The 26,504-nt window shown below is 47.8% G+C and overlaps 1 protein-coding gene across 4 annotated transcripts in view; it reads right to left on the bottom strand.

Moving 5' to 3' along the window:
* PHLPP2 (PH domain and leucine rich repeat protein phosphatase 2) overlaps positions 1–26,504 on the bottom strand; it is a 143,093-nt gene that overhangs the window by 72,817 nt on the left and 43,772 nt on the right. For all 4 annotated transcript variants that reach the window (XR_012154557.1, XM_073308382.1, XM_073308384.1 and 1 more), the window contains 4 exons: positions 22,275–22,465; positions 21,534–21,659; positions 18,607–18,761; positions 750–896 (listed from right to left, as the gene is read on the bottom strand). Coding sequence is in view for 3 of the 4 variants with exons in the window: in XM_073308382.1 (XP_073164483.1) it covers positions 750–896; positions 18,607–18,761; positions 21,534–21,659; positions 22,275–22,465 (619 nt within the window). In the remaining variant the exon portion in view is untranslated. The remainder of the gene's footprint in view (positions 1–749; positions 897–18,606; positions 18,762–21,533; positions 21,660–22,274; positions 22,466–26,504) is intronic.

Genomic DNA, 26,504 nt, shown 5'->3' with positions numbered 1-26,504 from the left:
AAACTAAACTTAACTAACAAGCTAGCTTTCTGTCTAAAGTTTACCTCACCACCAAAGTTATCTGCAGCATTTTCAACCACCGTTTGGTGAGATGCCATTTTCATGAATGTAAACGCACTGCTTGTTTACTTCCTGGGTCCAGAATAAGAGGGTGTATTCTTTACCTTCTACCTATACTCCCCATAGTTCATTGCCTGTATTCAGAGACTGTATAACCACCTGTAACTTGTTTTTCCTGTGTGCTCCTTCCCTGCTGACTTCATGTCTCTTTGACAACTTTGCATGTAAATGGGCATCCATTTATAATGCTTAATTTACTCTTGTCTGACAGAAAACCTTTTTTTCACTCCTGCTAGTGATTCACTCCTTAATACAGACTCTAAGAATATATTTTCAGTGTATATATACACAACTCCTTACACAGTATCTGTACATACATTTCACAACTAGGTTAATAACCAGTGTGATCCTGGCTTTCATGTAAGCCTTCACATAACATCTTTTGGTGCACCAGAATGTACGTACCAGAATCAGGACATTTCTGTAACACACTGGTCAGCTGGCATTAAGGGTTCCTTGGGTCATATTGTGAAAGGCACTCTTGGGCTCTCAGTAAGGGTCACAGAGCAAGAGGGCCTGTCTCACCAGTGATGCCTTTACTCTGTCTGCACTCAAACCAAGACAGAGGGCAAGTCTATAACCACAGATGAAAGGTGTTTAAGCGCCAAGACAAAAGTCACATAACTCACTTGAACAGGTTGCCAATCTGGCTTGGCAGGTGATGAAGCCCATTACAGGAAATGTTGAGTTCAGTCAGAGTGGAGATCTCACACAGCAATATAGGAAGCTCCCCCAGCATATTATGGGACAGGTTCAGGCCCTTCAGCTGAGAGAACCTAAATGTCAAGTGTACAAATTATTCATAAAGCACAGTGGTTAGTGACAAATACACGTACAAGGGCAAGCACAAAGGTTGTCTGAAGTAGTCCAAGTTCTTTCATAAATATGGTACCCCCTCTTCTCAAACCAGTTATAGCATGGCATTTCCTGCACCAAACAGACTATAATCCATCAATAATATATACCTAAGGCCCGGACCGGCTCTAGGATATTTGCTGCCCAAAGAAAAAAAATTTTTGGCTGCCCCCGCTTTTTTTTCATGCCCTCCCTGTCCCTGGCTCCATCCCAACTCTGCCCCTTCCCAACCCTTTCCCCAAATCCCCGGCCCCGCCTCCTCCTCCGGGCGTGCTGCATTCCTCCCCCCGCATTGCTTCCTGTGGCTCCCCCCCACCCCCCGCCCTAGCTCACCTCCGCTCTGCTTGCTCCCCTGAACACGCCGCTGCTCCGCTTCTCCCACCTCCGTCTCAGGCGAGGGAGAGGCAGCGTGTTCAGGGGAGCAGGCAGAGTGGAGGTGAGTGAGGGTGGGTGGGGGAGCACAGGACGTAACGGGGCGGGGGTAGAGGAACCGCTCCCTACCCCAGCTTGCCTCCGCTCCCCCACCGCTGCCTCCCCCGAGCGCGCCGCCGCTCGGCTTCTCCTCCCTCCCTCCCTCCCTCCCTCCCAGGCTTGCCACACGAAACAGGTGCGCGGCAAGCCAGGGAGGGAGGGGGAGAAGCAGAGCGGCAGCGGCGCGCTCAGGGGAGCAGGCGGAGGCGGAGTGGAGGCAAGCTGGGGCGGCGGGGGCACATTTCTAGGGGCGGCATAGCAGGCGCCGGAATGCTGCCCCAAGCACCTGCTTGTTTTGCTGGTGCCTAGAGCCGACCCTCCCTAAGGCTAAGATTTTGTCATGGACATTTTTAGTAAAAGTAAAAGGTCACACGCAAAAAACAAAAATTCACGGAAGCCGTGACCTGTCCGTGACTTTTACTAAAAATATCCCTGACAAAATGGGGATCTGCAGGTCCCCACACTGCCTGAAGTGGGGCAGCTGCACAGGGGCTAGGAGGCCCTAGGAGGCTCCAGACGCCCAGGGCAGCGGGGAGCTCAGGGGTTCCCCTGCAGCAGTTCCCTCACCACTGGCAGGGTGGTGATTCCCTCACCACTGGCAGCCGCTTGGGAGCTGCGGGGTTTCCCACTGCCTGCAGCAGCCGGAGGGTCAGGGGTTCCTCTGCCACTGGCAGATCTGGGGGCCCCTACCACCTAGAGTGGCCAGGAGCTTGGGGGTACCCCCCGTCTGCATCGGCTTGGAGCTCCAGGAGCTGCCAGAGGCAGCAGGGTACTTCGCAGATCCCTGCCCCCACGGGTGGCAGGGGAACCTGCAGCTTCCGACCACCGCAGGCTGAAGTCACGGAGGTCGCTGGAAGTCACAGATTCCATGACTTCCGCAACCTCTGTGACTAAATCATAGCCTTATTCATAACATTACTTCTGCTCTATATTGGGTAAGACAAGAGAAGTCTAAAGTTAGGTCAACCCAGCTATGTTGCTCAGGAGTGTGGGAAAAGGCACAGCTAGGTAGTTATGATGACCTAAACCCAGACAGACAGCTCTAGGTCAATGGAAGAATTCTTTGGTCGAACTGGCTACTGCCTGTTGGAGGAAGATTTACCACAGCAACAGGAGAACCCCTCCCTTTGCCTCAGTGAGTGTCTACACTTAAGTGCTGCAGCAGTGCAGCTGCAGTGTTTCGAGTGAAGACAGACTAAGAGTTACATACACTCCCATCTCTTTAAACTCAGAAGCAAAGCAGAAAATTATTTGTCTGCTAGATAAACACCTTGGATTAGGGACTATAAACATTAGAACAGATTAATTAGCAATTTAAAATAATTTCTTCCAACAACAGTGTGTGTCATCTGAAGGATGGGGTGGAGGATTTCAAATGTGGGTTGAAAATCCTCATTTCAGTAAGTCTACCTCCAACGTACCATTTGGGGGTGGGGTAAGCAACAAAGGTGGGACAGGAAAGCAGGAAATGAAACTGTTTAGCCACCAGATTAACTAGGGCCTTGAATGAATTTGGTGAAAGGCCAAGAGAAAGAGGTGTTTGGTGTAAACCAGGCACATCAAAATAAACCTCAAAAGACATAACCAGGGCTGTAAAGGGGAAAGCCCGGAGGCACTGTCTCTGAGGCCACATTCCACACTTGGAAAAGTGAATTGCTAAATTAAGGTTTTTCGCTGTAACTGGAGTTCTTTTAAGATGGACTCTACATTTTCACATTCATAGGGTGCACAGCTGGTGCCACACTGATGGCAGAATGTTTCACAGAAGTACTCACTGGAGTGCTCTCATGTCCCTCCTGTTCCTGGTTGTGATGGAATGGTATTACTACTTGGGGAAGAAATTTAGGATGGGGACGATAGGCGCCGGCTTCCTCTGGGCCCAGGTGTTGCTCAAGCCCCTGCTCCGCCCCAGGTCCCGCTCCCACCTGCCCCCTTCCCCCAAATCCCCAACCCCATCCCACTTCTTCCCGCCACCACTCTCACCCCTTCTCCCAAGTCCCCACTCCCACCCTGCCTCTTCCCGCCCCCTCCCCGCTCCTCCCACTCCTCCCAGAGCTTCCTGCATGACAGGAAACAGCTGATTCTGGCAGGTGGGATGCACTGGGATGGAGGGGGAGGAGTCGAACGGCAGGGCCGCCAATGGATGGGAGGCGCTGGAAGTGGGGGAAGGAGAACCGCCTACCAGTGGGCACCCACTAATTTTTTTCCAGGGGTGCTCCAGGGCACTTTATTCTTGTGGAAAACCATGAATGACAAAAAGAAAAGGAGGACTTGTGGCACCTTAGAGACTAACCAATTTATTTGAGCATAAGCTTTCGTGAGCTACAGCTCACTTCATCGGATGCATTCAGTGGAAAAAATCAGCTCATCTTAAGTGATCACTCTCCTTACAGTGTGCATGATAAACACCCATTTTTTCATGTTCTGTGTGTATATAAATCTCCTCACTGTATTTTCCACTGAATGCATCCAGTGAAGTGAGCTGTAGCTCACGAAAGCTTATGCTCAAATAAATTGGTTAGTCTCTAAGGCTCCACAAGTCCTCCTTTTCTTTTTGCGAATACAGACTAACACGGCTGCTACTCTGAAACCTGTCATGAATGACAAATCAGCCATGAGAGCTTGTATTTCACTTACTTTTCTACCAGATGTGATTGCTATAACAAAAGGTGTCTTAATTGAAAAGTGAAATAGGGAACATTTCCCCAAGGTTCAAAGGAAGGTTTCACAAGCTGAATAAACACTAGGTTGAGGTCCCATGTTGGTGCTGGTTCTTTGACTGGAGGGTAAACATTCATTAGTTCCTTCACAAATCTTAGCTGTATCATGGGTAAGTACAGTCTTATGATCAATTAGCACAAGGTGTGCAGAAATAGCTGCCAAGTGCACTTTGACGATGATCTAGAGAGTCCTTATAATTTCAAATGCAGCAGGTACGCCAGTATGGATGGAATGAAGGCTGATGCTGAATCCAGGTTATTTGCCCAAAATAGAAAAAAAACAGTTACTCACCCTTTTTGTAACTGTTGTTCTTCAAGATGTATTGATCATATCTATTCCAGTTAGGTGTGCGCGTGCCATGTGCACGATGTCGGAAACTTTTCCGTAGCAGTACCAATCGGGCCGGCTGTGGAGCCCCTTGGAGTGGTGCCGATATGGCGCTTTATATACAACCCTGCTCGCCCGACGCCCTTTCAGCTCCTTCTTGCCGGCAGAAGGTGGTGGGGAAGTGGAATAGATATGAGCAACACATCTCAAAGCACAACAGTTACAAAAAGGATGAGTAACCATTTTTTCTTCTTCAAGTGCTTGCTCATATCAATTCCAGTTAGGTGACTCCCAAGCCTTACACTGGAGGTGGGGTCGGAGTCGGTACTGCAGACTGAAGAATCGCCCCGCCGAAGGCCGCATCATCATGAGATTGATGGACGATGGCATAGTGCGACATGACGGTGTGCACCAAAGCCCATGTGGCAGCCCTGCAGATTTCCTGGAGGGATACATGCGCCAGGAAGGCTGCAGAGGAGGCTTGAGCTCTTGTGGAGTGAGCCGTAACAGTAGGCAGAGGGACATTTGCAACTTTATAACAAGAGCAAATACATGAAGTAATCCATGAAGATATCCACTGGGAAGAAACCAGAGCATCTTTCGTTCGACGAACAACTGGGTTGTCTTGCGGAACGGTTTTGTTTGATCTATGTAGAAGGTGAGCACCCTTCTGACATCCAAGGAATGCAGCTGCTGCTCCCTAAGATTGGTTTTGGGTAGAAAACGGGCAGGAAAATATCCTGGCTGCCATGGAAACAGGATACAACTTTTGGTAGGAAAGCTGGATGAGGTCTAAGCTGAACTTTATCCTTATGAGATGAAAATTGTATATGGTGGCTCACACGTGAAGGCCCATAGCTCAGAAACATGTGCTGAGGTAATGGCAACTAGGAAGGCAACCTTCCAGGAGAGATAGAGAAGTAAGCAGGAAGCTAGTGCTGCGAAAGGAAGACCCATGAGGGAGAAAGAAGTAAGTTAAGGTCCCAGGCCGGCACAGTGGGCTTCTTCGGGGGATAGACATTTTCCAGACCTTTTAGGAAACATCCCACGATGGGGTGTGCAAACACGGAATGCCCAGAAATGCCCGGGTGGAATGCCGGGATAGCCGCAAGGTGGACCTTAGGAGAGATGAATGCCAGGTGTTGGTCTTTCAAGTGCACTAGATAGTCCAAGATGCACAGGATTGACGCCTGAAGCAGGAGCACCTGCCATTAAGCACACCAAATGGAAAACCGTTTCCACTTTGCTTCGTACGCAATCCTGGTAGAAGGTTTGCGGCTTTCCAGGAGCACCTGTCTCACCAAGTCCGAATAGGCGAGCTCAGCCTGGTTCAACCACAGATCCTCCAGACCATGAGATGGAGAGACTGAAGGACGACTGTGATTCTGTGAGATGAGGTGGGAGTGAGAGGTAGATGCAACGGGGCCCAGATCGACAGATTCAAGAGAGTGGGTTACTAGCACAGGCGAGGCCAAGCCGGGGCCACCAGTATGACGTCCGCCTTGTCCCTAAGGATCTTGAGAAGCACCTTGTGAATCAGAGGAAAAGGCAGGAAGGCGTACAGTAACTGACCGGACCAGGGAATCCGGAAGGCATCTGCGATCGAGCCCGGGGCTGTGACCCCAGAAGGAGCAGAAGGTTGGGCACTTCCTGTTGGCCCGCGTGGTGAACAGATCGATTCGGGGAAGCCCCCAGCTGCGGAACAGAACCGCTCCGATAAATTCTATTGTTTGGGTCAGAGCGAGAACCGACTTGTTGACGTTTAGAATGATGCCCAAGCGTGTCTATGATCAATTGCACCTGTGATTCTACGTGCTGGCTGGACCAGCCTCATATGAACCAGTCGTCTAGATACGGGTAGACATGCACGCGATGGTGGCGAAGGAAGGCTGCGATGACCACCACACATTTGGTGAAGACACAAGGAGCCGTGCACAGGCCGAATGGGAGGGCTGTGAACTGATAATGCATCTTGTTCACCATGAACCAGAGAAAACATCTGTGAGATGGAGTGATTGAGATGTGAAAATAGGCATCCTTCATATCGAGGACAGTGTACCAGTCTCCAGGATCCAGTGAGGGAATGATCTTGCCCAAGGAGACCATGAGGAACTTTAAGTTGACGATGTACTTGTTGAGCTCCCTGGGTCCAGAATGGGCCATAGGCCTCCTTTTGCCTTAGGGACGAGGAAGTAATGTGAGTAGAAACCCTTGCCTCTGAGCTCCTGAGTCACCTCCTCCACGGCTCCTAGAACGAGGAGGGACTGGACCTCCTAAATAAGGAGTTGCTCGTGAGAGGGGTCCCCGAAGAGGGACAGGCAAGGGGGGTGGGAGGGTGGGAAGGAACAGAAGTTGATAGAATATTCCGCCTGTACCGCGCAGAGGAGCCATCCGTCCGATGTAATAAGGGACCATGCACAGTAGAAGTCGGATAGACGGTTCAGAAAGGGAGGATAGCTGGCTGGGTTGTGGACTGGTAATCCATCCTCATGCATATCTTCAAAAGGTGTGCTTAGGGCCCGGAGGGGGCTTGGATTCTCCATGGCCCTGCCCAGGACGGGGGCGCGATGGCCTGCGCCAAGAGTATCTGCGCCTCCTGTGGAAGAAGTCCTGCCTGGGTTTAGAGGGGAAGGATTGCTGCTGGGTGGGCTGTGGCTTGAACGGCTTTCTCTGAGTTGCCAGGGTATGCATGCCTAAAGACTTAATGGTATTACGTGAATCTTTCAGGCTATGCAGTCTCGAATTGGTCTGTTCGGCGAATAGGCCTTGACTGTCAAACGGGAGGTCCTGGATCATCTGCTGGACTTCTGGTGGGAGGCCCAAGGATTGGAGCCAGGCGTTATATCGCATGGCAATGCCAGACGCCAGTGTCTGCGTCATCCAGGGAGTCTTGAAGAGAAGTCTGGGCCACTAGTCTGCCCTCCTTGGCAATGGCCCCCAGCTCTGTGCATGAATCGGATGGGAGAAGCTCCTGGAACTTCTGAATAGCAGACCAAGAATTGTAATTGTATCTGCTAAGGAACGCGAGTTGACTAGCGATCTAAAGGGAAAGGCCACCCGTGGAATAAACCTTTCTCCCAAAGAGATCCAGGCGTTTCGCATCCCTTGATTTAGGGGCAGGCCCCTGCTGACCCTGCCTTTCTCTCTCATTTACCGCATCTACCACCAGGGAGCATGGGGGCGGGGGCGGGGTGTGTGTGTGTGAAAAGGTATTCATACCCCTTAGTGGGGACAAAGTACTTCCTTTCAGCTCCCTTGGCCATGAGGGGAATGGAGGCTGGAGTTTGCCAGACTGTTTTGGCATTAGACTGAATAGTTTTAACAACTGGTAAGGCTACTCTAGAAGGCCCTTCTGGTGTCAGGATGTCCACCTTCTTCTACAACCTCCTCCACTTGGAGGTTCATGTTCAGGGCCACCTGCCGGAGGAGTTCTTGCAGTGCCCTGAAGTTTGGGGGGGGGAGGGATAGCTCAGTGGTTTGAGCACTGGCCTGCTAAACCCAGGGTTGTGAGTTCAATCCTTGAGGGGGCCATTTAGGGATCGGGGCAAAAATTGGGGATTGGTCCTGCTTTGAGCGGGGGGTTGGACTAGATGACCTCCTGAGGTCCCTTCCAACCCTGATATTCTATGATTCTATGTCCATGGGAGGTGGGTTGGATGTGGATGTACCCACCACAGCCTTGTCAGGAGAAGACAAGGAGGATGCGACTGGCATGGCTGAGTCCGAAACAGCCCCTTGGTCTGTTGTGTCCGGTTCCTCCTGAGCAGCGGGAGTAGCCTCCACCGGGGGTGGGGCTGGTTCCAGAGTTTGTGCAGGGTCTGGAGGGGGCACCACTGAGGGTTGCCTCAGGAAGGCAGGACCCTGAATGTGGCAGCAGAAGGACAGCGGCAGTGGGAGGGCACCCTGCACCTGGTGGTACCTCCAGGGGGTCCAGAACTGCCACTGGGGTTGCCAGTGGGGTACTGAGGTGTCCTGTCTGCAGCTGCCTGGGCCTGATTGGGGTACGTCTGAAGCTCCTGATGCCCTACCCGACCTAAGGGAGGGAGACTGGGAGTGGGTCGGCCAAGGAAGGGAGGTGTTTGAGTGCACCAAGGAAGGTTTCGCGTCCCCTGATGGGCAGGATGGGTACTGTGAGGAATGGCGAGATCCGGGCGGCAACGGGTGCCGTTGTGGAGAGCGGTACCATGGGGTCTACGCGTGCCGAGAAGTTGAACCTAGCCTCGATGGGGAGCGACGTTGAGAGAGCGACTGCGACCAGTGCTGTGTCGGACAGCGGTGCCGTGCCAGAGACCGGTGCCGCGATAAAGAATGGTGCCGCGCCGGAGATCTGCGCTGTGCCAGACAGCAGTGCCGCGATCGGCAACTTGGAGAGGTGCAGTGCCACAACGGAGAGTGGTGCATGGAATGATGACGATCTAAGCGATGCCGCGAGGTCTCAGACCATGACCTAGACTGTGAGTGGGACCATGACCTATCAGCCAACGACCACCTCGAGGAGGAACGGCTCCGAGGATTGGGGCTGCGAGACCAGTGCCGTGGGTCGAACCAGTGCCATGAGTCAGACTGGCATATAGCATACGTGCGGTGCCGGGTCTCAGAATGGCGAAGGGACTCAGAGCGGCGCAGTGATGCAGTTGGCAACGGGCTTTGTTGCAAGGTTAGTGGTTCTGTTGTGTGGTTGCTGGTGAGTATTTGCTTCAGGTTAGGGGGCTGTCTGTAAGCAAGGACTGGCCTGTCTCCCAAGATCTGTGAGAGTGATGGGTTGTCCTTCAGGATAGGTTGTAGATCCTTGATGATGCGTTGGAGAGATTTTAGTTGGGGGCTGAAGGTGATGGCTAGTGGCGTTCTGTTATTTTCTTTGTTGGGCCTGTCCTGTAGTTGGTGACTTCTGGGTACTCTTCTGCCTCTGTCAATCTGTTTCTTCACTTCAGCAGCACTCTAGAAATGGAAAGCTAATACCCTACTGTAACTAAGCAGAAGAGGTACCTACCCAGCACAAGAACAGATGCACCATAGAAACTGTTTCTTTTGTTTTATTTGGATCTTTTTGCTGCATTCTTACTAAATCTTGTTTTTAAAACTCTTTGGGAATTTGACATACACTGCCTCAGAGAGTTAAAACATTCCTCCTCTAACAAGAGACTCCCATGCCCAACATTCTGTCTCAAAGGTATAGACTAAGGACTCCTCTTCCATAAGGTGCTGCTCCCACCCAGGGACCAGGAAAACAGCATCTTGAAAGCTGCTCAAGAAGCTTCATTATTCTAATGTCATGGTTTCTAGTTCTTTTCTCACTTTTCAAACACTAAAACAGACCCTGAAAGGTCTGGAAGGACCATTACAGTTTTTCCAGCAAGAGAACCTACTGCAGTAGCTCCTTGCTTAACATTGTAGATATGTTCCTGAAAAATGCGACTTTAAGCGAATCCAATTTCCCCATAAGAATTAATGTAAATGGGGGGGTTAGGTTCCAAGGAAAATTTTTTTTTTGCCAGACAAAAGATTAACTATATATATATATACACACACACACACAGTATAAGTTTTAAACAAACAATTTAATACTGTACACAGCGTTGATGATTGTGAAGCTTGGTTGAGGTGGTGGAGTCAGAGGGTGGGATATTTCCCAGGGAATGCCTTACCGCTAAACGATGAACTAGCAATTGGCTGAGCCCTCATGGGTTAACTCATTGTTCTTAATGTAGCCTCACACTCTACAAGGCAGCACGAATGGAAGGAGGGGAGACAGCATGGCAGACAGAGACACACACCCTGTGTGTGAGAGAGAGAGAGATGCACATTTCCCCTTTAAAAAGAAAAGGAGTACTTGTGGCACCTTAGAGACTAACCAATTTATTTGAGCATAAGCTTTCGTGAGCTACAGCTCACTTCATCGGATGCATGCAATGGAAAAAAAGTTGTGCAATGCTCCCTTATGTCGTTTTTTTCCACTGCATGCATCCAATGAAGTGAGCTGTAGCTCACGAAAGCTTATGCTCAAATAAATTTGTTAGTCTCTAAGGTGCCACAAGTACTCTTGTTCTTTTTGCGGATACAGACTAACACAGCTGCTACTTTGAAACATTTCCCCTTTAAGTATGCTGACACCCCTCTTAAGTACACTACTTTGTTAAGTTAACCAGCAAGCTGAGAAGCAGCAGCTGCTGCAGGAAGCTCCCTCCCTCCTGAGCCCTGTCGTGTGTGTCCCCTGCTCTATGGAGATGGGCTAAGTGGGGTGCAGGAGCAGGGGGGAGGGGGACACCCTGACATTAGCCCCCTCTCCTTCCCCTCTCCCCCCACCCAGTAGGAGGCTCTGGAGAGCAGCTCCAAGGCAGAGTGCAGGAGCAGCACATGGCAGTGGGGGGAGGGACAGCTGAACAGCGGCAACTGATAGCCTGCTGGGCGGCTGCTGCACAGAGAACTTAGGGGAGAAGGGAGCTGATAGGCGGGCTGCTGGTCCACCCTGGTTCCAAGCCCCCACCAGCTCGCTGCAATGGGATGCTTTTCCTGCAAGCAGTGGACAAAGCAGGCGGCTGCCAAACGACATAAGGGAGCATTGCACAACTTTAAAAGAGCATGTTCCCTAACTGATCAGCAACGTAACAAAACAACGTTAACCGGGATGACTTTAAGTGAGGAGTTACTGTATTATCACAGCAACTAAGCAGGTAGGAAACCAAGACAAGCTTAGAAATAGAAGAACCTGGATAATAAACTAGACTCTAGCCCTTCATGAAATTGCACCAAAATAGCATAGTAAAGGTATATTCTTTCACCTATACGTATGATCACCTGAATATTTCATTGCTCTGCAGGAGGAGGGAGAGAAAATACCATGGAGATGGGCACCTAAAAATACACGGAGAAATCAGAGGAGCATTTTTGCAGATTTTCATGATAATCCTGCCACAGGAAAAGATGATTACTCATCTTTGTAACTGTTGTTCTTCGAGATGTGTTGCTCATATCCATTCCAATTAAGTGTGCGTATGCCACGTGCACCATCGTCGGAGAAATTTTTACCCTAGCAACACCCAGTGAGTTGGCTGTGGAGCCCCCTGGAGTGGCGCCTCTATCGCGCTGGATATATACCCCAGCTGACCCAGCGCCCCCTCAGTTCCTTCTTGCCGGCTACTCTGACAGAGGGGAAGAAGGGCGGGTTTGGAATAGATATGAGCAACACATCTCAAAGAACAACAGTTACAAAGGTGAGTAACCGTCTTTTCTTCGAGTACTTGCTCATATCGATTCCAATGAGGTGACTCCCAAGCCTTACCTAGGCGGTGGGGTCGGAGTGAGATACCACTGTGTGCAGAACCGCTGAACCAAATGCAGCATCGTCTCTGGACTGCTGGACTATTGCACAGTGAGAGGCAAACATATGAACTGAAGACCAAGTGGCAGCTTTACAAATTTCCTGTACTGGAACCTGTGCCAGGAAAGCAGCCAATGAAGCTTGGGCCCTTGTGGAATGGGCGGTGAGGTGTGTGGCCGGGACGTCGGCCAGGTCGTAACAAGCACGGATACAGGACGTGATCCAAGAGGAGATATGCTCTGAGGAGACCAGGAGGAGGCCTTTCATCCGGTCGGCCACAGCAACAAATAGCTGGGTCGTCTTTCTGAACGGCTTCGTACGTTCAACATAGAAGGCGAGGGTCCTACGAACATAAAGGAAGTGCAGCCGTTGCTCCCATCGAGTAGCGTGTGGCTTCGGATAGAAGACCAGGAGGAAAATGTCCTAGTTGATGTGAAAAGTTGACACCACCTTGGGAAGAAAGGCAGGGTGAGGGCAAAGCTGTACCTTGTCTTTATGAAAAACCGTGTACGGCAGTTCTGACATGAGGGCTCTGATCTCAGATACGTGCCGTGCTGAAGTGATGTCTACAAAGAAGGCTGTCTTCCAAGATAGGTAGAGAAGCGAGCAGGTGGCCATCGGCTCGAACGGGGGCCCCGTGAGTCTGGAAAGGACCAGGTTAAGGTCCCACGCCGGGACCGGTTGTCGAAGCTGCGGGTAGAGACGGTCCAATCCCTTAAGAAACCAACCGACTGCCAGGTTGGAGAAGACAGAGCGACCATGTTCTCCTGGGTGGAAAGCCAAGATGGCTGCCAGGTGCACCCTAACAGATGATATCTCCAGACCCTGCTCTTTTAGGGAAAGGAGATACTCTAGGATGAGAGGCACCGACGCCTGCAAAGGGGGCGTGTTGCGCTGAGCACACCAGCGGGAGAAACGCTTCCATTTGGCCAGGTACCTGGCTCGAGTGGAGGGTTTTCTGCTACCTAGTAGTACCTGCTGCACCGAGCGTGAGCAGAGTAGCTCTGACTGAGTTAGCTATGCAGCATCCACGCCATGAGATGGAGGGATTGCAGGTCATAGAAAATCATAGAATCATAGAATATCAGGGTTGGAAGGAACCTCAGGAGGTCATCTAGTCCAACCCCCTGCTCAAAGCAGGACCAATCCCCAACTAAATCATCCCAGCCAGGGCTTTGTCAAGCCTGACCTTAAAAATATCTAAGGAAGAAGATTCCACCACCTCCCTAGGTAACGCATTCCAGTGTTTCACCACCCTCCTAGTGAAAAAGTTTTTCCTAATATCCAACCTAAATCTCCCCCACTGCAACTTGAGACCATTACTCCTTGTTCTGTCATCAGCTACCACTGAGAACAGTCTAGAGCCACCCTCTTTGGAACCCCCTTTCAGGTAGTTGAAAGCAGCTATCAAATCCCCCCTCATTCTTCTCTTCCGCAAACTAAACAATCCCAGTTCCCTCAGCCTCTCCTCATAAGTCATGTGTTCAGTACCTTAATCATTTTTGTTGCCCTCCACTGGACTCTTTCCAATTTTTCCACATCCTTCTTGTAATGTGGGGCCCAAAACTGGACACAGTACTCCAGATGAGGCCTCACCAATGTCGAATAGAGGGGAACACATCCCTAGATCTGCTGGCAATGCCCCTACTTATACATCCCAAAATGTCATTGGCCTTCTTGGCAACAAGGGCACACTGTTGACTCATATCCAGCTTCTCGTCCACTGTAACCCCTAGGTCCTTTTCTGCAGAACCGCTGCCGAGCCATTCGGTTCCTAGTCTGTAGCGGTGCATGGGATTCTTCCATCCTAAGTGCAGGACTCTGCACTTGTCCTTGTTGAACCTCATCAGATTTCGTTTGGCCCAATCCTCTAATTTGTCTAGGTCCCTCTGAATCCTATCCCTACCCTCCAGCGTATCTACCTCTCCTCCCAGTTTAGTGTAATCTGCAAACTTGCTGAGGGTGCAATCCACACCATCCTCCAGATCATTTATGAAGATATTGAACAAAACCAGCCCCAGGACCGACCCTTGGGGCACTCCACTTGATACCGGCTGCCAACTAGACATGGAGCCATTGATCACTACCCGTTGAGCAGGACAATCCAGCCAACTTTCTATCCACTTTATAGTCCATTCATCCAGCCCATACTTCTTTAACTTGCTGGCAAGAATACTGTGGGAGACTGTGTCAAAAGCTTGGCTAAAGTCAAAGAACAACACGTCCCCCGCTTTCCCCTCATCCACAGAGCCAGTTATCTCGTCATAGAAGGCAATTAGATTAGTCAGGCATGACTTACCCTTGGTGAATCCATGCTGACTGTTCCTGATCACTTTCCTCTCCTCTAAGTGCTTCAGAATTGATTCCTTGAGGACCTGCTCCATGATTTTTCCAGGGACTGAGGTGAGGCTGATTGGCCTGTAGTTCCCAGGATCCTCCTCCTTCCCTTTTTTAAAGATGGGCACTACATTAGCCTTTTTTCAGTCGTCCGGGACCTCCCCCGATCGCCATGAGTTTTCAAAGATAATGGCCAATGGCTCTGCAATCACATCCGCCAACTCCTTTAGCACTCTTGGATGCAGTGCATCCAGCCCCATGGACTTGAGCTCGTCCAGCTTTTCTAAATAGTCCTGAACCACTTCTTTCTCCACAGAGGGCTGGTCACCTCCTCCCCATGCTGTGCTGTCCAGTGCAACAGTCTGGGAGCTGACCTTGTTCGTGAAGACAGAGGCAAAAAAAGCACGGAGTACATTAGCTTTTTCCACATCCTCTGTCACTAGGTTGCCTCCCTCATTCAGTAAGGGGCCCACACTTTCCTTGACTTTCTTCTTGTTGCTAACATACCTGAAGAAACCCTTCTTGTTACTCTTAACATCTCTTGCTAGCTGCAACTCCAGGTGTGATTTGGCCTTCCTGATTTCACTTCTGCATGCCCGAGCAATATTTTTATTGTCATCCCTGGTTATTTGTCCAATCTTCCACTTCTTGTAAGCTTCTTTTTTGTGTTCAAGATCAGCAAGGATTTCACTGTTAAGCCAAGCTGGTCACCTGCCATATTTACTATTCTTTCAACACATCAGGATGGTTTGCCCCTGTAACCTCAATAAGGATTCTTTAAAATACAGCAAGCTCTCCTGGACTCCTTTCCCCATCATGTTATTCTCCCAGGGGATCCTGCCCATCAGTTCCCTGAAGGAGTCAAAGTCTGCTTTTCTGAAGTCCAGGGTCCGTATTCTGCTGCTCTCCTTTCTTCCCTGTATCAGGATCCTGAACTCAACCATCTCATGGTCACTGCCTCCCAGGTTCCCATCCACTTTTGCTTCCCCTACTAATTCTTCCCAGTTTGTGAGCAGCAGGTCAAGAAGAGCTCTGCCCCTAGTTGGTTCCTCCAGCACTTGCACCAGGAAATTATCCCCTATACTTTCCAAAAACTTCCTGGACTGTCTGTGCACCGCTGTATTGCTCTCCCAGCAGATATCAGGAAAATTAAAGTCACCCATGAGAACCAGGGCCTACGATCTAGTAACTTCCGTGAGTTGCCAGAAGAAAGCCTCGTCCACCTCATCCCCCTGGTCCGGTGGTCTATATAGCAGACTTCCACCACGACATCACCCTTGTTGCTCACACTTCTAAACTTAATCCAGAGACACTCAGATTTTTCTGCAGTTTCATACTTGAGCTCTGAGCAGTCATACTGTTCCCTTACATACAGTGCAACTCCCCCACCTTTTCTGCCCTGCCTGTCCTTCCTGAACAGTTTATATCCATCCATGACAGTACTCCAGTCATCTGAGTTATCCCACCAAGTCTCTGTTATTCCAATCACATCATAATTCCTTGACTGTGCCAGGACTTCCAGTTCTCCCTGCTTGTTTCCCAGGCTTCTTGCATTCGTGTATAGGCACTTGAGATAACTCGCTGATCGTCCCTCTTTCTCAGTATGAGGCAGGACCCCTGCCCTCTCGCGCGCTCCTGCTCGTGCTTCCTCCCAGTATCCCACTTCCCCACTTACCTCAGAGCTTTGGTCTTCTTCCCCCGGTGAACCTAGTTTAAAGCCCTCCTCACTAGGTTAGCCAGCCTGCTTGCGAAGATGCTCTTCCCTCTCTTTGTTAGGTGGCGCCCCTCTCTGCCTAGCAGAGGTTGGGGTGACAGAGGCGGCGTGTTCTTGTGAGATCAGGTCCGGCCAAAGCGGGAGTGGGATCGGAGCGTCTACCGATAACTTCAGCAGCGTGGTGTACCAGTGTTGCCTGGGCCACGCTGGGGAGACTAGAATCAGACACACGCTGTCCCTACGTAACTTGAGCAGGACCTTGTGGACTAGCGGGAACAGAGGGAAGGCGTAGAACAGCTGGTCCTTCCACAGGATCAGGAAGGCGTCTGACAGCAAACCTGGGGAACTTCCCTGGAGAGAACAAAACATCTGGCACTTCTGATTGCTGAATGAGGCGAACAGGTCGACCTGGGGAAACCCCCACCTCAGGAAGATGGAGTGGATGACATCCAGACGAATTGACCACTCGTGAGACTGGAAGGACCTGCTGAGGCCATCTGCCAGTGTGTTCTGGATCCCTGGGAGAAAGGACGCCACCACAGGGATAGAGGAATATATAGAACTGCCACAGGTGAATGGCTTCCCAACAGAGGGGGGACAACCGGGCTCCCCCTTGCTTGTTGATGTAGAACATGGCCGTGGTGTTGTCTGTGAGGACCGCCACACAACATCCATGTAGACGCCAGGCGCACCGCCATCAGTTCTCGTACACATTGATGTGTAGAGATAGCTCAACTGCACCCTGTGTTTGGAGGTCCTTGAGGTGGGCGCCCCATCCTAGGGATGAAGCATCTGTGACCAGGAACAAGGATGGTCGAGGGCATGAAATGGGACCCCTTCGCAAACTGTCCTAGGATCCAACCACCAGCGGAGAGAGGTTAGGACCATTTCTGGGACAGTGACCACCATACTCAAGCTGTCCCGAGCTGGACGATATACTGTTGACAGCAGGCCTGAAGTGGGCGGAGCCGCAGTCTGGCATGCCCAGTCACGTATGTGCAAGAGGCTATGTGCCCCAGAAGGCTCAGGCACGTTTTCACTGTTGAGGTTGGGAAACTTTGAAGGCTGTGGATGAGGTTCGCCAATGACTAGAAGCGGACATCCGGTAGGAGAGCTTGGGCCAGTCTGGAATCTAAGATTGCCCTGATGAACTCTATTCTTTGGCTTGGCTCCAGGGTCGACTTTCGGACGTTGAGCAGGAGGCCCAGCTGACGAAACATGGCTATGGTAACTTGAATGTGGGCCTGCACTTGTCTCCTGGTGCAACCCCGGATAAGCCAATCGTTGAAATACGGAAATACTTGGATCTGCTGCCGATGAAGGGAGGCTGCCAAGACAGCCATACATTTGGTGAATATTCTGGGGGCCGTGGAAAGGCCAAAAGGAAGGACTGTGAACTGACAGTGTTTGCGGTTGATCACAAAGTGTAGGAAACGTCTGTGCACCGGATGAATCACTATGTGGAAGTATTCAGAGTAGCAGCCATGTTAGTCTGTATTCGCAAAAAGAAAAGGAGTACTTGTGGCACCTTAGAGACTAACCAATTTATTTGAGCATGCTCATATAAATTTGATAGTCTCTAAGGTGCCACAAGTACTCCTTTTCTTTATGTGGAAGTACACGTCCTTCATGTCGAGGGCGGCAAACCAGTCTCCAGGATCCAGGGAAGGAATAACTATAATGTATAACGGGAAAAAGAGAATGTTAGGGAAAGTGGAGAACAACAAAGTCGCGCTCCACAGTTCCAACGACCGTAACGGGCGGTAAGAAGGAACTGAGGGAGCGCTGGGTCAGCTTGGGTATATATCCAGCGCCAAAGAGGCACCACTCCAGGAGGCTCCACAGCCGACCCACTGGGTGTTGCTACGGTAAAAATTTCTCCGACAATCGTGCATGCGGTGCGCTCACACCTAATGGGATTCGATATGAGCAAGCACTCGAAGAAGAACACAGCTATTTGATTATATTGCTGTTGGACACCAGTTGGCTTTCAATATTTCACAAAGTGACTGCCAGAACCCCCTGTTAGCAAGTAAAAGAATGCAGAGACCTGCAGGAAGAAAGACTGCCCCGCTCCATCCTTTACAACGGAGTCTGATTTATTTTGGGATTTGTTTTTTAATTTCTCTTATTTTTAGGTCTAATTGGGTCCCTACACTCGCCTACTTATTGGAGCTAGTTGCACCTAGCGTACGATCCATCATGCATCTCCCACTACCCAGTAAATGGATAATTACAAGTTCCCAGTGTAAAGCTGGAGTCTTGCAGACACTGCCAATTCTGAATTTGCGACAGCATTAAAGACTAATTAAAACAGGCTTCTTTTATACTTGCATTCCTTAGTACAAGCTTTTACTCATATTCTCCCTCAGCATTTGTTCTTATATCTAACAATGCTGCCAGACTGTTTAGTAAATGGCATTATAATCACCACCATATCTTCTCTATGTAATAGCATATCACCACACAAGGTTCAGCACAATCATCCTTAAAATGAAAGGAACATGTGGAAGGACAGCTTGTACATACTGTAAATTGCTGGAAGTTGAACAGTGAATGAAGACAAAAATTATATTTCCTAGTCTTCATCACCTTGAGGTAGCCAGATACCCCCCAAAGACCAATCTCTTACCAGTATGCCAACTTTCCACAAGGACCATGGACCCTCAGTATATTCCTGCCTCCTCGCCTGACTGTATATTCCCGTACCCCAAAATGTAACAGAAAATAGTTCTCTGCAGACCTGCAAAGAGAGTCAAGACCCCCTGATCCATCCAGTCGCATAAAGTTGTGTCGCAGGTTGAGGTAGGTGATGTCTTGACTGTAGAAGAGATGCTCAGGTACCTCCTCAAGGCTATAACAAGACAGATCAACTGTGCTGAGTCGCTGAGACACCACCTGAAAAAAAGAAAAGGGCAACAGAGTTACAGCTACATTTACAATTTTCTTTCCAGTTCAATTCAATGAAAGTTTATTGGCAGGACATGCTAGACAAGTGCTAACAAAGCACAAGAAAATGAAACCCCTCAGATATCTATCAGAGGCAAATTCAGCCCACCCGGGGCAGGTTTACATACAGTGTTTAGGATTTGATCCCAGGCCTGTATGTTGCTACTGTACATTCCTGTTGGCAGGCACATACACAAGCATGGAAAAGGGCACAGGAAAGGGACTGCTCTGACTTGTATACATTTTTTGATTCAGAATACCAGCCAACTTAAACTGCAGGGGAAATCCAGGGTGAGACAAATATCTAACTTATCTTAGGCTTTAGTGCCGCTGCCTGTCAGCATAATATCTGAGCACCTTCAACATCAGACAGAATGGAACCAGTGAGTACCCAGTAGGGTTTCTTTGCCAGAGGATGTTGCGAAGGCCAAGACTATAAGAGGGTTCAAAAAGAACTAGACAAGTTCATGGAGGATAGATCCATCAAGGACTATTAGCCAAGACGGGCAGGGATGATGTCCTTAGCCTCTGTTTGCCAGAAGCTGGGAATGGGCCACAGGGGATGGATCACTTGATTATCATGTTCTGTTCATTCCCTCTGAAGCACCTGGCATTGGCCACTGTCGGAAGACAAGATACTGGGCTAGATGACCCAATATGGCCGTCCTTATGTTCTTCTGTTTGCTTGTTTTTGGAGTGTTGTGAATGTCATTCTTTTTATGCTGGAAAGGTACTATAAATGAATAAGGTTTTGCAATATTTCCTAGAGGTGCTCAGACCCTGCAAACAACCAGTCTCCTTTGGAAGTTCATTCTGCAGCCATATCCCTTTGACTCAGAGTACTTTGTCCCCAGCACTCATGTGCTTCGCTTTGGGCTTTATGATCTGCACTGTCCCACAGGAGCAAAACTTTCTTGGCAGTTCAAAGATTGATATTTGGTCTCTTATGCAACTGGGTATAACAAGGCACTGGTCCTGGGATGCACATGCACTCATTCCAAGACTGGCCCCCTTTCACAGAATTGCTTTTCAAGTGAGGGGTCTGAGGGAATAGGAAGGTCATGTGGCTATGTAAAAGGGCATGCTGAGAGATATAAGGGCAGCTTGTGTTCTGTTAGGAAGACTCCAATGAAATCAGGATAGAAACAATTTTCCACAGTTCCCAGGCAGAGGGAAAAGAACCTGCAGGGAGGAGAAGCCTGCTGGGAAGGTGGTGGCCAGACTAGATGATCTCAGTGCTCCCTTCTAGCCTTGGATTCTGTAACTATGAAAAAAACCTCAGCTGAGAGATTTGCTGGAAGAAAATCTCAGCTGGGACAGGATTATAAAGGACCAGGAAGCTCTGGAAAGAGGGCAAAACCCTGGTAAACAACTGGAAGGACTATTGAGCACTGGAAAAGTCTAAAAGGAACTGGTGAGCCTGGAAAAGCAGGGTGGGCTAACTGTTATTTTGAGAGTAAACCAGACCCCATAAGGCGAGAGTAATTTAAAAGCACCAACTAAGGTGGTTTGACTAGAGGGAGAGAGAGAAAGGAGCTAAACTGAGGCAGCAGATAGGTCCAGTGCCGACAAGCCCCTACTACACTGGGGAACGATCTGTTAACTGCTTTGACAATTGCAACCTCTGCCTTAAACTGGCAGTGGAAGCAAACTGGAAGCCAATGGAAGAGGCAGACAGCTGCACTCTGTATCAGCTGCAGTTTCTGCATTATGTTCACAAATTATTATACTAGATAAGAGCAAAGTCTTTAGTAGTGAAAACATGTATACATTGGCATATATGGTGGAAGCCATACACTTTACACAAGAAGCCTTTGTTAGCATTCAGACCAATCAATGCAAAAAACAACAAATGCAAGCCAAACACACAGAAAATCTAGCATGGAGAAATGGGATATTTTATACAGCCAAAGCAAATATAAGACATTATCTCTTAACCTGTATTTCACATCAGAAGCTGTTACTATCTAAGTCCTGAGTTAGCACAGTCCACCAATCACCAATAAACATGCTATGTAGTACACAGGAATCATCATAGTGAATCAGACCAGTGCTCCATCTAGTCCAGAATCCTATCTTTGACAGTGGACAATACGTTTCAGATGAAGATGCAAGAAACCCTCTAAGAGAAACATCACCTGGCAGTTAAAGACTGGTTCATGCACTGAAGCTTGATGATTTACATCCTATTTTTTAATCCTATCTAATGTGACTGTGGACGTCCTTACTACCTGTATAACATCTACTCTTTGTTGAATCCTGGTAAACTCTTGGCTTTTGGTTAAACAAAAATGTTGTTCAGGTGGATGCAGCCAAGGCAGTAGGAAGGACTTATAGACTGCTGTAGCTGGGAAGAAAGAGAAGTTTGTCTCTGGGATTAGTTTTGAAGACTGCAAAAAACTTCAGATGCTTGGTTAATATCAATAGTGCTATCAGTGTGGGATAGCGCAGAACTACAGCTCATAACTGCTGCATAGCTGCTGCAGCCTGGTGGAATGCTGAAATGAAGCATCCAGCAGATCAGAGAGACATGCAGTGGCTAAGTAGCCTCCACCCCACAGATGTCATAGTTCAAAGGAAGCCCACAGGTGATCTTGGTACTCTCTAAGAACTCGAGTTAGAAGCTGTGTCTCAAGAGTAAGCCTGTTCCAAAATTCTCCAAGCTTTCTTTCCTCTTGCCCTGTATCAGAGCACCCACACCTACAGATTATTGGGCCTCACCGTGGATGCCTGCCGGTGCCATCTCTGGTACTCTGCCAGCGTTTCAAAGCAAACATGGTAGGTTTGAGCCTGTGCACCAGCAGAGCTGAAAGCAAGTGAGTGCTGCCGACGCTTCACTTCTTCCACCTGAAATGGGAGAAATAAGAACAAAAATAGCCCAGTCTAAATTCTAGCAATTACACAATCTGAAATGCAGGGAGTGGGGATGTTACACAAAACCAATATAAGACACTCCACAAAGTACAGTCAAGTTAGTCCCCTCTGGCTGATATACAGCAAAAACTCCGTTTCAGAACCCCTCCGTTGAAACAGACCAGTGGTGCTGGAACAATTTTTACAGTAGGGGTGCTGAACGTAGAAACCAGGTATTTCGTCTGTTATACTACTTCAACCCAGGGAGTGTAGTAGCACACCCAAAACCCATAGTTCCAGCACTTATGGAACACACCCAATAAGTAATTACTTCTGGGTTGTGCTAAATTGCTGGACAGAACCAATACACGTAAAAGTATCATGTAATTTTTGGCCGAAGCAAAGAACCTGCATTCCTTTCACTGTTTTATTAAACTAAAGATTGCCTAGTAAATAAGCAGAGAGGAGTCAGGCAGATGTATTCAAACATCTTAACACAGAAACTCACTAAAGAGGCCTAGACTGACTTATAAATCCTGTTGGCCCCTTCATTCTCACATCTTACCTACAGGAAACTAACAAAGAACCAGTTAGGCCCAAGAGCCTCACCTTCCCTCCGACAAGAGGCAGAATGTGCATCTTTCCTGTATGGCAATCCTTCACTGAGGATACGATGAGGCAGGTGCCACAGAGAATGACCAAGCGTTCTGCCCACTTGTGCAACTGCGTCTTCCCTTTGCGCACATTATAGACCCCAGACAGAAGGATTCGGTCTAGTTGCTCCACTTGACATGGCTTTTCTGAAAAGAAAATTGCACTTTATCATCTACTTTTCACTGGCTTCTTCATTTCCATCTTATGGGGATAATTAGCACCAAAAAACCACATGCAATCTCAGCGATTAAAACAGACAAGAGCAGGGAAGTCAAGGTAGAGTAAATAGTGGTACACTGAGAACAGAGTCTCATTTGCAGGATAAACAGCCTGTAATAAACAATGCAATAATATTTACAAATATTTTGTAGAGAGATTAATTATTATATACTGTATTGTTATGCTTGAAGATGTTAATGGCTGCAGACAAGCCTGCCTGATCTACATACAATCACAGACATCATTAAAGCTGATAGGCATACTAGCCATCCTTCATTCAGGCTAAATGGAAATGCAATTAAGCTCCTTTACAGAGTAAGATTGCTGAAACCACTGTCCAAGGCACTGGGCCACGTGGGAAGGCTTTAGCCAGAACTCAAGGCAAATGAGGAGTTTCCTTGGGGACTGATTGCAAAGGCAGGGGGCGCTGATTGGTTGCAGCTGTGTTTGCATGAGTGGAAAAGACACAAAGCAACCAGAAAGCCAGAAGAAAGCCAGAGAAACAGGCATGAGCATGGCCCTCAGAGGGAACAGAGACAGAATTCCTTGGGGCACAAAACTGGATGGAAAGGCAGGCTTGGAATTTATGAGCAAGGAAACTGGTCTGCTGCTGTTTGTTCCTGTAGTGTACACAGAAAGAGAACTTTGTACATTCTTTGCATCAAAGAAATATCTGACTTCTACCATCAATTTCTCTTCCTAATAGAAACAACTTGGCAAGACCCCACATACTGCTAACTACTCAGGCCAAGAGGCGACAGTATGTTTGGAGATAAACTATGATGGCATTAAAAAAAAAATCCTCTTCCTTGATATGTCATTGTTTAACTTAGAATACAAGCTCTTTGGGGCATAGAACTAGGCTGTCTGCAAAGTAACATGCACATCAAAAGCATAACAGAAATACCTAATGTGTTAGTATTAGTTAACCAATTTTTCCTTTGAGAAAGAAATCAAAGATGTAGCGAAGTTACAGTTTTCTAGTTAAACGAACTTAAAAATGAATTCTGGTTCGCTAAGACATATGAAAGGCTAATTTAATTCAATTTTTGATACAATAAGAATTAATTCAACTTTTGATACAATAAGAATTTAAAATAATTAAACATGTTTTCTAGTAAAATTCTGCCACAAGATCTCTCTCCTGCTTTCTTAGTACTTGTGTTTCTTGCATTTTGGGGAGTTTTTAAAATGCTTTGTGTCTGTTTGTTTGTTTTTGCCACAATTCCTTTTGCAGGGTCATTTTTCATCTTCAGTAGCCTGAAAGTTAGTTATTCAAACCTTGATTTGTGCGTGGCATAATATTTCATCTATAGGTACTGGGAAATGGAACGTTTCTCTTGACGTCTTGTATATGGTGTAGAGATCTGAATATACTGTTAAATAAAGAGGTATCACATATGTGTATTGTTGTTTTATAAAATCCTGACAAGTTCTGGAGGCATAGCTGTTAGAATTTATGAGAGCACCACACTTCTAATTTGCACAGGATGGGGCTTGGCACATCCATTACAATTCATTGTAAACAGGAAAAGTTAAACCATTGATATAGGTACTTAGATGGTGCCCATCACTATAATATCTGAGTACCTTTGCTCTTCTATGCCAATCCAAGTGCACAATGCAGGAAGCTGGTTTTTCTTTATTTAAAAATACCAGTTTAAGAAGGCTCTTAAAGTAACTGACAAATGGTTCTCGAGGTTAGGAAAAGAAAGGCACCTGTAGCTTTCACATTCTACAGGGTGGCAGATGTTCAGGAAGGATGCCTTTCTGCCAGGAAAAATCCTTGATTTAAAATTTTAAAAATTCATAAATTAATTTGGGTTGCAATCAGAAGCATGGAATACAAATACAGAATTTTGGAAAGGGTAAACTTCTTAATGCTGATATATGGGCTATTCAGTTAATTTGCTAAGTGAAAACATAGTAGTTGTACATAAAATATCGTATTGTAGGAGTAAAAATATTCCAAGACATTTAAAACAATGTCTAGAAATCAGGAATGGAGACTTACAAACATCACTAAAGATTTGAAAATATTAGTTCTGTTTGCCAGTTTTGTACTGATATGGTTCCATAATATAAGTAGTTCTAATGCAAGCGGAACATCCTTTTCTGGGTTTGAGGGACTCTGCATAGAAGACACTGTATTACATTCCTATTTTGATACCAAAATCACTGAGGTGAGGCTAAATTGAATGAGCCTCACCTTGCCCCACAACCTCATGAAACTAGAAACCCAAAACAACACTCAGCCACTCATCCTACAAAGAAGAAGAAAACAAAGGAAAGAGGGAAGCCTTCATTAAAGCAGGCATTGTGAATGTACTAAAACTGGTTCTAATGGCATTAGGAGATTGACCCTGCCAACATCACATTAGCCTCAGACACTTCTGAGATATTTATGGAAACTCACTCAGAACAATCCCACACCCTCTTTTGAATGAAAGAGACAATACATATTGATTTTAGATGACCATGTGTTTAGCCTTCCCTTAGCAGGTGGGAAATAACAAGCATCATTGCACAGACAATATCCAGCTTCTAAATGTATCTGTGTTAGTCTGGATCTGTAAACATGGCAAAGAGTCCGGTGGCACCTTACAGACTAACAGATGTATTGGAGCATAAGCTTTTGTGGGTGAATACATGCATCTGATGAAGTGGGTATTCACCCATGAAAGCTTATGCTCCAATACGTCTGTTAGTCTATAAGGTGCCACAGGACTCTTTGCCACTTTTACAGCTTCTCAATGGAATCCCTGGGCTCCTCCTGTAGCCCACTGCCTTCCACTGTCACCAGACAGTTCATATCCTGTCTCCATTAAGGCCAACTGCTCATAAAACAGGCATTTCTCACCCACAGGTCTCTGCTTCAGCTGCAATCAGACGTACCTGAGTTATGATACAGGTGGTTTAAAAGAGCATATAGCTTGGTCAAGGTGTTTTTCATGCAGGGCCCTGAACCTGCAAATTGACCCATGCATAACCCTTGCCCAAATCAGCTGAAACCTGTTGACATTCAGGGCGCATTGCAAGGCTCACTTGTTTTCTTGGAAAGGGCTGAGCAGGAGGTTGTTGGAGTCATTTGGCAAAATCTTAGGTAGATGCTTAAATCACAAATCACATTAAATAAGTAATGTAGAGACATCCCAATTAAAGGGAAAGGCTTGGTAACTAGATACTTATTTTCTGATTTCAAAACAGTGACCTCGTGCATCTGTAGGCTTAAATATTACTCTTTTTCTTTCCTTGTCAAAGTCTGAGCAGAAATACAGAATCCGATCCCAGGCGCTATCTTGTAAATGAAGCAGAAACTGTTTTCAAACATCCTAGTTTAAAATGTTAGTAGTGCTTGCCATTTTTAAGTCTGACATGCATACCTGCTACCAATATGCAATCTGAAACACATGGAAACTCGTGTTTATAAAAAGCTTCCCAGACTCTCCAACCTACTGCATCAGGCTACTCTGGTCTGGGCACAGAGACTTCCATGGAAGCATAACTGTCATCCCAGATTTCAGAGTAGCATCCGTGTTAGTCTGTATTCGCAAAAAGAAAAGGAGTACTTGTGGCACCTTAGAGACTAACAAATTTATTTGAGCATAAGATTTCGTAAGCTGTAGCTCACGGAAGCTTATGCTCAAATAAATTGGTTAGTCTCTAAGGTGCCACAAGTACTCCTTTTCTTTTTGTCATCCCAGAGGAGACCAAAGGGTCTACCTAGATAATTTATTGTCAGCAGGTGGGGGCCCTGGAGCTCTCAGCCTCTGCAAGCAGAAGAGGCCCTGAAGTCATTAGCTGCCATGGGCACCTGGAGCTGTTGACCGCCATGGGGGCACCCAGAGGTCTGAGCCACTCTGGCTGTGGCGGGGCCTACGGAGCTGTCAGCCGCCACCATTGCAACAGGTGCTGGACGCCCCTGCCTCCTGCAGTAGGGCTCAGGCTCTCCACCTCCTGTCAGAC

The sequence above is a fragment of the Lepidochelys kempii genome, chromosome 12, assembly GCF_965140265.1.
Source record: "Lepidochelys kempii isolate rLepKem1 chromosome 12, rLepKem1.hap2, whole genome shotgun sequence".
NCBI classification, from domain to species: Eukaryota; Metazoa; Chordata; order Testudines; family Cheloniidae; genus Lepidochelys; species Lepidochelys kempii.
Note: the sequence above shows the minus strand (reverse complement) of the source record. Positions and strands in the feature narration are given on the sequence as shown.